At 41.7% G+C, this 13,432-nt stretch overlaps 1 protein-coding gene across 2 annotated transcripts in view; it reads left to right on the forward strand.

Moving 5' to 3' along the window:
* trpc7b (transient receptor potential cation channel, subfamily C, member 7b) overlaps positions 1-13,432 on the forward strand; it is a 34,146-nt gene that overhangs the window by 11,084 nt on the left and 9,630 nt on the right. For both annotated transcript variants that reach the window (XM_029847638.1, XM_029847639.1), the window contains exons 5-7: positions 4,282-4,498; positions 5,904-6,137; positions 7,707-7,971. In XM_029847638.1, coding sequence (XP_029703498.1) covers positions 4,282-4,498; positions 5,904-6,137; positions 7,707-7,971 — 716 coding nt within the window. The remainder of the gene's footprint in view (positions 1-4,281; positions 4,499-5,903; positions 6,138-7,706; positions 7,972-13,432) is intronic.

Raw genomic sequence — 13,432 nt, forward strand, 5'->3', positions numbered from 1 at the left:
AAATCCCATTCATTGGCCAATTTGTAACACATTATTGGCTTCTAGCATCTGTGTTCATCTCCTTGTCCTATGATGACGTCCGTGATGAACTGCTGCACCGTGTTACCTCAGGCCAGACGTCACCGGATCATTTCTTCTTATTCTAAGTATGTTATCTGGGCTGATACATGACAGCCAGTAAAAGCAATGTCAAAATATCTGCACACTCGGAAATGTGTACAGCTGACTTGAGTATAGCCATTTGAAGAAGCCGCTTTATCAAAGGAGTTCAGACAGATTTAATTAATGCAAACAGCCGTGGCGCTTGTCTATAATAAATTAGCCATGGGCAACAGCGGACAACAACGTTTCTCATGTCTGTGTGCTCAATTTAGTCTCTGAATAAACTGTAAAGAGATGTGGAAACAGTGTCGAAAGTCCCAGGAAAATTCACGCGCCATTACACAAAGAAAACAAAATTACTGGCTGCATCTAAAAGTCAGTTTCATTATTTTCGCATGATGTGTTCCCCAAGGGTGATATGAGACCGTACCAACTCACTTAGCGTTTGTCTTGGGTACAAAGGTCATTTACATTGCTGTGGGTTTTCCAGTTGTACTTTGAGCTTAATGTTAACTTAATGTTTACAACACATTAGAATGAACAATAGTTGCACAACAGCACACTGAAGCATCCCAGCCAGATTGCATTATACCCACGTCTGGTGGAAGCATCATTTTATTGTTTCCATCCAATTCAGCTTCCATTTTTAGTTCTAGTGCCCATCTTAGGCGCTGCACGGAGGCATGCTGGGCTTAAAATGGCACGTGGACCCATACTGGTATACATTAGGTGTGATAGAACTGCTGCATTTGTACACTTCTGACATATTACCATGTCGACATCTTTGCAATTGTTTGGACTGCGGAAGCTTCCCTAAAAGCAAAGAGAGCCAAGCATTAGTTTTTGCTCCCAAGTTTACTGAACCGGTATCAGAACTCACTTGCTTCAATGGAATAAATGTAATGTGATTAATTTTTTATACATTCCAGAGGCCTTCTTCCAGCACTCTGCATCCCATCTGTTAATCAGAATCAGTCATTTAATGGCTCAGACTACAACTGCAGCCATCTTGAGGTCACCGCCCATCGCCTCCTCTGCAGTTCCAGACTGAATACATAGGTGTCTCTGAGTGCTCGACTGGAATTGGTAATGAAAGAGGTTTGGATGGAAAACACATCCATCTTTCAGTAACCCAGCTCTTACTATCAACTGTAATTTCAATTATTTTATTTACTATTTACTGTACCGTTCTATTTGCTATCACAGACCTGCAGATTTAGTTCTTCAGAGATGCACATTTTGTTTGTGAGTGTCAAGCAAGGACTCTAAAATATTGCCTTATGACTCTTACTGCCATTTTAGTTCAAATATTTCAACATACATGAGAATTTATTCAACCACTGCTGGCCCTTGCGTCCATTTTAAAGCTCCTGTAAATAAAATGTACAATTTAAGGATGCTCTTTTGGGACCAAGGAGTGGATTTTTTTTATTTTGTGAATGTTGTTTTATATTTGCAAAACACAGTCAATTTATTTGCAAGGCTTTGGCATGAATTTAACTCTGTAACCATGTAATCGCAAATTGATTAGACTGGCCTGAGGCCACATTTTAATTCCTCATCATGCAAATTATAATCTGCAAAAAGACACTGGTTTCCCTCTCACTCTCATACATACACACAGCACACACACACACACACACACATGCAGAGCATGCTAATCTCCTCGTGAACCAGGTTACAAAGTACTAGAGGAGTTTGTTAGGCATTTATCAATTAGCCACTCAGGCTATTTGAATGTGGAGGGAATGTGGTCTGTACTGAAGTGCTGAGGCAGTTAAACAACTTTACATGTGTGTATTTCTTAGTTATAAAGAGAAATGTGAGGCCCATCTGTCAGTCTGCCACTGTGTGATGCAGCAGAGAGCAGAAAAAAAAGACACAAAATGATTTATTAAAGCAGATTCTAATGAAACAGATAAGGACAATGTGTTCTCAGATGCTGGTTGAAGATAGGAAAGAGACAGAAAATGTTCTGTTATGGCTGATTGTGTGGGGTGGTTCTGCCTACCTGCTCTTAATCATTTCAGATCACCCCTCTTATCAATTTCTCTTCTATTATAATTTTGGAATTTCTCAATTTCTGCAGAAACACAACACACATCAGTTGAACAAGAAATGTATTTGTTGAGTGCTCATATTTAACATTTATCTTATGTAATTGTTATTATTGGTAGTAATGGTCGTGCTGTTTTTGTGAAGCAGAATGGCCAAAAGATGATTTTTTTTTTTAAAGTAAGATTTGCAGATTATTGATGTAACCTTTATCTTTTTCCCAATTTATACCTTCATTATGACTGTGAAAGAATTTTCTTATGTAAGCCCAGATGCCCCAATTAAACTTATGCTGTTAAACTTGGCTCCACCATCGCCGAAAGAACACGTCTAAAGTGATGATTCAGGAGGAAATCAACAGCAGCCCTCAAACAAAGAGGAGCTTGAAAGGTTTGCAGGACACTGTAAATTAGAACTCAACAAGAGGTAATTGAAGTCCACATTTGCCGAGTTGCTGGACAGTTTATCTATTTGGGAGACAGGAGACAAAGAGAACGTGTCATGACAAATCCAGTCATGCAGGAGAGTCATGATCACCTTACTGAAGGTTTAACCACAGACAAATGGGCTATAAAACTCCTTTTTTTCACGGTTCACATCTTAGAAAAAATCGAAACAACAAAATCAATGCAAATCAATTTTAACTTCAGTTTATCCATGTAATTTGCAAGGACCTGCAGAAATGAAAGACTTTGAGTGCCCAAAATGAGGGGTGGTTCAATTACGGTACTGCATAGACTGACATGCAAGAAAATTAGAAAGGACAAAGGGATTAAATATGGATGCAAATGCATGTGTACGTCTGTGTTCTTTTAGAATTGTAGAAGGGTAGATAGCTTAAGGAAATGAGAATACAATGACAGCAAACATGATAGCAAAACAACTCGGGGAGGAAAGCTCATTTCCTCTTCACTGGTCTGAAAGATCCCGAACCAGATTGCAACGCGCAACAAGTCAAATTGAAACAGCTAATTAAATATTCATATATTATCTCAAACCTCGCAAATACGCATTTAAATATTGTACAGAACACAATGTGTGGTAATTAAAAAACCAATGGTGTTTGGTGCAACGCTGCTATTAAAAGGGAGGATCGCTGGATGAGAAACGACCAGTTGTGTTTGTGTCGATGTGTTTGAGTGTTTTCATTGAAAGAACCAGAACAACAAAGATTCAAAAATGGGATTCGGTCCTTTGACTGAGAAATAAACTAATCTACTGTATGACTAAGGCCCTTTTCTCATAATTGGATAGATAATTATATAGGGTAGGGGCCTGTCTGCACAGAGTATCTCCCTCAGGTATAGATGTTTGGGAATAAAACCAGGATTAGTGGCCCCTTTGCGGCTGAGGCTTTGATTTCCATTTCACATGATAGAACAGAACCGTGTGCAGCCTGCCCTTGCCTCACACTGGTGGGTCTGATGTAGGCTGACCGTCCCGTTTAGTCTTGTGGGTGAAAGGGATCAATGTAATTGGCACCGTAGAAGAAGAAAAACAGGGAGTCATTTCAGTCACACGTGTGTCACCAGAGGGTTTGCAGGCTGAAACATCACCCAGCAACATCTTGCCACGTGCCTTAACAGTGCATGGCAAAGGAAAACCTATTGGATCTGATGTGTTAGTGCCCACGGAGGAAGTAGAGACATCCTGTGGGCACTTAATATTGAACACAGCAGGTTTAGAGAATGGCAAATGTCAAGATCTCAGCCATGTCTGCATGGGGTGAGAAATGTGTGTGTGTGTGTGTGTGTGTGTGTATGGATTTAGCTTTTCTGTGTCTGGTTATTTTTTTGTGAAATTATGAAAAGAAGTGTGTGGCATCATTTGGCATCTCATCTTGTCCATATGGTGCAAAATAACAGCAAGGTATTATTTCCCTGACTGTACCGTACTTGCTGGTTAACGATAATCCAAGAAGTCCAATGTTTTCCTGCTATAAATGTTAAACGTGCTTTCATGACTTTTCAAAGTTTAAGAAGTTGGTAAAATATTTGTACAGTTGTTGCTTGTAAAGAGTGAAAAGGCATGTGAAAAGTTTTAGGTTTGGATAATCGCTCAGCTCAAATGATCAGCCTTAATTACGCAACCAAAAAAAGCTCTTTAATCTCCATCGTTTCCCAGATCGGCCAGATCCTACGAAGCCCCTTCATGAAGTTCGTGGCTCATGCAGTTTCCTTCACCATTTTCCTGGGTTTGCTGGTCGTCAACGCCTCCGACCGCTTTGAGGGCGTTAAGAACCTGCCCAATGAAACCATCACAGACCACCCGAGACAGGTGTTCAGGGTCAAAACCACCCAGTTTTCCTGGACCGAGATGTTGATCATGAAGTGGGTGTTGGGTGAGTTGCTTCGTGCGCACATGACAAATCAACTTGAAACGTCCTTGACCCAAGAACGGGGGTAGCCAGCCCAGTCCTGCGAGGGCTGTAGTCCAGCAGGGGTTTTCTGTCCTACCGGGTAGACAGTTGCCATAACCCGGCGTCCTAATTGCAGTTGTCCAGCCTGCTAGATTGCAGCTTCCGCAGGATTGGGTTGATTACACCTGTACTAAAGCCTTGAATTAACCCACTCAATCAGTGATATTGTGTCATGCTCGGTTTCACCACCCTTCAGGTCATGTGGCCTGTGTCTGTTCTGGACATTTTCTGGCCGTTTGCTAAACAGCGTATGACCCTAAAAGATAATCAGGATGTGTTTGTCCTGATGTACTGCTTCCCTGACCAAGGACAGCAAAGCCCACAGTGAATTTGTCCCGATAATCCACTCCAGAAATGGTCAGGGCCAACAATATTAAACTTCTTCAATATTTACACCAAAAATTCTTCACGTGTGGGGAAAGCCGACAAGTCCCAGGTGATGACTCCATAAAACTGAGCCCAAGGCCACCATCATTCCCTCTTCTTGTACGTCCTCTTCCACTGGGAATCCCAGTTGTTGCAATGCTGATTCTTGATTTTTGTGTAATCACGTGTGATCACGCTAGATTTTTGGCATGAGCTTCTACATGGATGGTGGGAGCGAATGACCGAATGTGTGGTGTGCTGTGTTGAGATCACTGGAGCAAACCACCCACAGTACTATCAAAACTGTTCCCTGCCTGATTTTCTACCTTCATGTTTGGGGTCTCTAACAAATAAAAATATCTTAAGACTTAGAAAATCCTTGTGAGTTTACCTGGCTTTAGTAATTGGCCATCTGTAAAACCATACCAACTGTCCTTTTTCCTGAAAATTTAAGTGCAGAATTCATGGATGTGCAGTATCTTTTCATTCCTTAAAGTTTTTTAGGATACCCAACCCCATGCAGCACTGGGACAGACAAAATAGGAAAATCTGGAGAGTATCAGGAAGGGATTTAGAGAACGATCTGACATAATGCTGTTGCTGAAGTGATATTACAGTAGGTGCACAGAGGAAAGATGAGAACAGACAGCGAGGGCAGCGAATGGTGGAGAGGATCGTATAGGAGAAGATATGAAGGAAGAGAAACAGATAAAAATGGTAACGGAAAGACCACCAATAAAATAGTAAATAAATAGTAATATCTGTCAGATCTCAGCTGTGCCCCATCCGCTGATGCTTCTCCTTTAAGCACACACACACACACACACACACAATCACACACTATGATCTATTTTTTTTATTTTCTTAAGTGCACTAGCACCATATTTGATAACTGGGAAAATATGTGGAAGGTGTTTATCTGAGCGTAGGCTTGGTTTGAAACCTCCTTCTCCTTCCACAGGGATGATCTGGTCTGAATGTAAGGAGATCTGGAGTGACGGGCCCAGGGAGTACATCATGCACCTGTGGAATGTGCTGGACTTCGGCATGTTGTCCATCTTTGTGGCATCCTTCACAGCACGTTTCATGGCTTTCCTCAAAGCGTCCAAAGCCCAGCAGTACGTGGACATGCACGTGCCAGACGAAGACCTCAGCAACGCGTCGCTGCCCGAGGAAGTCGCCTATTTCACTTATGGTGAGCAGGAATTTCATCAGCAAAGATCCATCCATCCATCCATCCATCCATCCATCCATCCATCCATCATTCATCCATCCATCCATCCATCCATCCATCCATCCATCCATCCATCCATCCATCATTCATCCATCCATCCATCCATCCATCCATCCATCCATCCATCCATCCATCCATCATTCATCCATCCATCCATCCATCCATCCACCCGTCCATCCATCCATCCATCCATCCACCGTCCATCCATCCATCCATCCATCCATCCGTCCATCCATCCATCCATCCGTCCATCCAGCCATCCGTCCATCCATCCACCCGTCCAGCCATCCGTCCATCCAGCCATCCGTCCATCCATCCATCCATCCACCCGTCCATCCATCCATCCATCCATCCGTCCATCCATCCACCCGTCCATCCATCCATCCATCCATCCGTCCATCCATCCACCCATCCATCCACCCGTCCATCCATCGATCCATCCACCCGTCCATCCATCCATCCATCCATCCATCCATCCATCCATCCATCCATCCATCCATCCATCCATCCATCCATCCATCCATCCATCCACCCATCCATCCATTTATCCATCCATCTGCTTTATTTTGCATTTGTTTGTCTTGTTTTCCTTCTGTGTTCCAGCCAACCCACCTGTTTCCCCACTGGTCTTCACCCTCCCTGCATATATGAGTCCTTCTGTTCTGTTCCCATCTGTTTGGTCTTCCTGGATTTCCCCATCTTTCTTTTGCCTCCTCCTGGCTTGTGAGAGTGCTGATTCATCATCTGTGGACTTTCCTCTCAGTACGCTGTCTCTCTGAACCAGCGCTGCTCACTGTCTGCTTTGGAGAACCTGCTGCCAGGGAGCCGTGGCACCTGACATTTTCACAGTGAAACATTCAGACGCGAGTGAAAGTATTGAGCAGAATGCAAATATTGTATTATTTAATTTGCATAAGCTACTCTAATGTCAAACCCCCTCATCTGACAGGGCACTGACATTTACAAAACTGCAGAAACGTGTCATTCATTGTATTTACATTTTCAGTCCACTCTAGAAACTATACCACAGTGTTTTTTGTAGTGTAGTGGTTTAGTAAATAGGAGCTTTAGTAAATATCAGATCTGTAGAGTGGTTTTGCATCAGAATTGTTAAAGAAGTATGGTATTAATTTAAAAGATTTTAGTTTAATTATTTTTCTGTTGGTTTTGTACTTTTTTGTGATATTGTGATTGGTATATTAATAATATATGGTTGTATAGTAAACAGAGAAACTTCCAAGGTGAGATTAAACTGTAGCAGTGATTCCGAGGTGAAGCTCAGGGTCTGGTTTCCACTGTAACCTTTAAACTGGACAGTTCAGGTCTGAGTGGCCTACTGAGCGAAGCTTCATCGGTGCTGCCCTCTGGTGGTGGGACTCCGTCATAACAAGTAAATAAATGCAGGCTGTCACAACTTAATCTATAAATCTAATACAGCACTTAAACATTAACAACGATGATGTTTTTAAAAGGTTATCTTTTTTGTCTTTTGGCAAATCTACACCTGTTTTAACTCTTTCTCCCCTCCAGCCAGGATCAAATGGCGCCCCTCGGACCCCCAGATCATCTCTGAAGGCCTGTACGCCATCGCAGTTGTGCTCAGTTTCTCACGTATCGCGTACATCCTGCCGGCCAATGAGAGCTTTGGCCCGCTGCAGATCTCTCTGGGTCGCACGGTGAAAGACATCTTCAAGTTCATGGTCATCTTCATCATGGTGTTTGTGGCCTTCATGATCGGCATGTTCAACTTATACTCGTACTACCTTGGAGCCAAGTACAATCCCGCCTTCACCACGTGAGTAATAGAGCATTTGGGGGAAATGTGTGACTGTTTGATTAGATGGTTCTTATGGAGAGGAAAGATAAATGACTTATAATCCCTACACCAGGCTAGAGGAGCCAAACTCTCCAGGGCACATAGCTTGGTTGATGAGACTATTTCTGGATTTATTAAATTCATGGTGTTATATCAATGGAGGAGATCAACTTAAAACTCGCCTCAGGACTGTAAGAGTGGAAGAGAATTCGACTCCCGAATCAATCCAGGCAAAATTAAATCACCGGGATTTTACTTTTACTTCAGTTTCTTTGGGGAAAGTATCTCCTTGCTGTTTGATCAACACATATGTTGGTGGAAGTATAAAGTGGACTAGAGGAGCTGCGGGGGAAGTTTTGGCAGTGTTGTATGTATCCAGGAATAAACACCAGGCTATTAAAGTTGCTTAACGTCTATGAGCATCCATTGCATGTATGTAGTCATGCTGGTCTTTTGAATCTTGAGGCTTTATGCAGGATTTGCCATGATCCAATCTTGTCCTAGGTCCTATAATATACCTCATTATTAATATTTTTTTTATATTTCATCAACATATAACTGGCTCTTAACCATACTCACTGCACTGCTCGGTGACTCATTCAGTAGCACCTCCATTTATATTTAGATTGTGAAAGTTTTCGACATTAAAGACAGCCCATAATCATCCTAGTTGTGGTTGCCAATATTTAGGTGGATTTTCTGGTATTTAGATGCAGACTAATACATTCATGGTTACCTGGACCTGGACATGCATTATCCCATTGGGATCTAATGGCAGTGGTATGCATTTGGTTTCCAACACATCTGAACCATCTGCCTCCTTGCTTGGGTTCTGTTTATCTGGTTGTCATCATTTCACCCTGGCTGCAGACAGACTCATGTTACATCCTTGTCTCGTATTTTTAAGAACATTATTCATCGTGAAACCCTTTTCAGCTCAGCTCTTCATCATCATTAAGATCAGACTGGAAGCTTTCTGTCATCCTCACTCTCCCCATTTCCCTAAGACATCTGTTCATTTATACAATTACATACATACAATGGCATGACATTGCTGGTGGTGCTGTTGCTCCATTTTGACAGTTTCATTTAAAACTATTGATTTTAAAATCATTCACCTTCAGTGGTGATATAAACAGAGTCTTTACATCTCTGCTGTGAATTGCATACGCACTTGCTGCACTGCTGAGCCTTCATACAGTGGTTTCGGAGGTTGTGGGGTCTGATTGGCCCACATGGAGGCGAAGACCCATGCTGTGTAATAAGCTGACAGACAGAGCAGCAGCCTGAGACTACGCTGATGGGCAGAAAGGCAGACAGGAAATAGAGTAACAGGACTGGAAATTATGGTAGTTTGAATGAATGTCAGGGATTTAAGGCTGCAACCTTAAATCAAACATAAGAGTTTTTAACATCCCCCTAAAAATGAAACGCAATCAGTAAATAATGAAGATAAGATCCAAAATCTTTATTTTCACCAGGAGAAACACCTTATGTTATAGTCTCACCACCAGGGGTCAGTCTAGCTTTGAACGTGTTCTGTAATATTTTAATTCACAGATAGACTACATATGAATGCCTCTGCAGTGTGTCATTTGTTTTCTGTATCAGTCTAATCACATGTTGTCACGTGTTAAATATCGTGCCCAATTTGCTCCACGTGCTCTGTTATGCATTTCTGTGCCTCTTTAGTAATCGTGCATATTCTGCTGATCTGCTCTTTTCAATTACCAGTGTGAAATCTATGGTCTGCTGGGGTGGCACATTGGGAATTCATAAAAGAACAATTTTCCATCTATTTATTTTCCCCCACTGTCAGCCAGCAGAGACCCTGCACACCCGCGTGTGCGCCCATGCTGCGCGCGTCCGAGTTTGTTAGCTGTCTGCCAGTGTTTGATAGAGGGCAAAGGAGAAAAAACTGGTCTGAGAGCTGTGATACAGTAAAATGAGTGGCGAGCAAGGTGGAGGTATTAATCACTCCAAAGAAGGACCCTCTCTGACTGGAGAATACAGAAAGGGATTTCAGGATTGATTTAAACCCGCTTTTACACAATGACTCTATGGCAAACTAAAAGTCACACATATTATGGATGTGACTGCACAGCAGGATGTGGCTTAATGAAGACTGAGCAGTAATAGCCATGCATGGCCAATCACCAGAGGCACAAATACACAGACATCTATGAGACACACACACAATGCTCGCCGCTCACACATTAATGTTCCCAAATTTGGAAATACACTGTGGGAGGACGTGCATCTCTCACTGTTTGCATGCGTTTTAGCAGCTGTTTTGATGGGCAAACAAATATCAATGTGCACACACTTCTCTGGGTGCTGATTGGACAGTGCTGTTGGACCTGTTTCTATGTCCTAGTCAACCATGCATGACAGTGATGCAGGGAGAGAGAGTGAAAGATGACAGGGGAAGAAAAGGCAGGGAACCGGTGGAACAGGAACATGTTTGTTGTCAGATGTCTGTGAGCCGTTTTGGGGGAAAAGGAAAGGACAACCCAAAACTGGATTATTTCAAAGTGAACCCGAAATAAAGATGCAAAAGAGGGAAGAATATCATCCCATGTTATCAGGGAAATTAAGTTCATATTTTCATTCTTCAAGTTGTTTTTTTAATTTACCAAAACAACTGTAAAATGAATCATAATCTCTCAAAAAGACAAAAATGTGTCTGCACGTGTGTCTGACGTGACAGTAGGTCCTATTTTGTTGTTCTCAACACACAGCCTCCTTTCTTACCAGTAAAACATTACTGAAAAACAAAATGAGCACTGAGATTGTAAAATAGGAAGCATATCAGATTAGAGGCAAGGACACAGTCGTGTAATTCAATGCAAATGGAAAGGAGCTGACGGAGGGAGGGGACACGGCTGCAAACCGACAAAACAACAAGACTGATGTGGACCTGGTCTAGACAAGATCAGATAGATTGCACAGTGAGGACAGGACAAATACCAACACGTATACTATAAGTGATATCTTGGAATAATCTGTGGATTTCAATGGAGTCGCCCTGTAAAAATCTGCATTTCAAAGTAAAAGGGGTTATTTTCCGCATATGATTTATTCGACTACAAAGAAAAGCAAAAGTGGAGAGAAACCAGACCAACCAAACAAGCAGCAGAGAGATTCTCATTTCCAGGTTGGACCAGTAGAGTTCTGCCAAACGTCAGTCTCCACAGTTTTTCACAGTGGTCAGTTTGAAACTACTGTAACAGAATATAGATATATTTATATAACACTTTAAGCTTTGAACATATTTTATAATGGCTGATATAATGTATAACATTAGTTTTGCTGCTCTTATAGTTTCAATAATACTATGTAAATACTCAAAGACAGAAGTTTTACAAGTTTTACAATTGCTGGACAGATATTTTTACATATTCAGCATTAAATACTTTGGCGAGCCGCTCGATCATCAGTTTCATGTAATTAAAAGGATCAAAACATCATAAAATATAATTAATGTAATTGCCAGACTCTAATATCACATGATTAAAATTTCAATAATACATAAGATACATTAGTGTGTAGTGTGAAAAGATAAAAAGAGGGACAGGGAAGCCTAAGAGTTTAATTCAGTATCAAAATATTCCTAATTTCTTCTCTTGTGGTGTTGAATTCCCTGATTAATAAGATTTCTCTGGTAACTTGCCTGCAGACACACAGCATCCTCCCCTTCTCTGTTTTGTTCCTCACCATCTGTCCACAAAATACACACACACACACACACGCTCAGGAAAAACTTTTACTCATGAGAGCCACATCACTTTGTGTTCAATTCGCCTCCACCTTTTCTTCAGCGCTGATGGAGCGCATGTGTGTTTACGCAGGTGCTGCGCTTCAGGACACTCTTGTTGAGTCTTTCAGTTTGATGCTGGCTTAAACCCTCCACATCTGTTGGATGAATATGAACATATGATTGAATTTTGTGTAGTCAGTCTGCATTTATCACCAGTACAGTCTAATTTTAAATAACAAACAAATATTAATTTATACATGATTAACATTATTAATTAATCTGTGGGTTATTTGCAGAGGTGTGCCAGGCCATGTCGTAATGATGACAGGTCAAATTCAGAGTAGATTCAAGCTGTGAGGAGATCAGAAATGTAATATTCTGAGGCGGCAACAGAAGAGAAGAAGGAATGCAGATATTCTCATTTATATTTGTTCGATATTATAAGGCTTCCAAAAACTAAACAGTGAGCAAAAGGGGCAAAAAAAATGAGTATAGAAATGTGTGAGCCATCCACATAGATTGACTTAAATAGCTAAAAGCCATCGGGATGAACGATGGCAACGGCTTGAGAGGGGGAGTTTGGAGGGAAGGAGGGTGATGCAAAGAGAGATATGAAAGCAGCGGCAATTGAAATTGGAATATAATGAGAAAGTGGGTGAGAAAGATGAAGAAAACTGAGGCTTAAGATTAGAGAGGATTTAAAAGGGGAACACGATGGAGAAAAACATAAAAAACTGACACATCTCCGAGGGGGTTAGGGGTTGATTTGGGGCTGTCGGTGATTGAATTTGGACCAGCAAAGGCAGGGTGACTCACCAGTCTCCCACATACAGATGCAATGTGCAATTGTGTGTGTGTGTGTGTGTGTGTGTGTGTGTGTGTGTGTGTGTGTGTGTGTGTAAAGTCATTATGTTGGATGCACCCTATTGGGAGCTGCCAGTCTTAATTATAGTTAATAACACACTGGCCATATCCATCTCCAGATGCCCAGTGTCCCTGCTGAATCACTGCCTGTTGTACAATGCTGTACACAAATACACACACACATGTGCTGATAAGGATCTAGTTTCTCATCGTTAAAACACAAAGTCTCCCGTCATCCAGCAGTTTGGCCATCTCATTTACTCATTTTTCTCACCAACGGGGTATCATATAATACACACATATGCCCACTGTGACTTGTAACCTGGTTTGAAAAAAACAGTGAGAACAATTTCACAATGCTGTCGAACTCACAGGATACATTTTACACGTTTTCAATTATTCTCCTTCCCAGACAGACGTCTCACACTGATTTCAGTCAATTAAAGTGTCAGACAGCCAGGTGAGCGTACCAAATAATTACGCACGGCACCACCAGCTGTTCATGAGTCAATGTTATCCAGTCTGGATGGAGTTGATACAGTACATTCACCAAGGCATCATATGGAATGAGTTGATGTATATGAACCCATTCAGAGGTAGGGGGCAGTCTATGACCCCCAAGAGTGAGAGCGCGGTCAAGGTGTGGGATTGTCCCTGCATGTGTCTGGAATTAGAAACTGCTTAATGTTGCCTGGAATAAAGCCCTCCTTCAGTGTCCAATTATTATTTTAAGAAACCTAAACCGAGCGATGGTTTCACACGTGTGGGTAGAAATATTGGAAAATTCCATTAAAAACTTAGCTGGCATGTAACATA

Source organism: Takifugu rubripes, chromosome 14, assembly GCF_901000725.2.
Source record: "Takifugu rubripes chromosome 14, fTakRub1.2, whole genome shotgun sequence".
Lineage (NCBI taxonomy): Eukaryota > Metazoa > Chordata > Actinopteri > Tetraodontiformes > Tetraodontidae > Takifugu > Takifugu rubripes.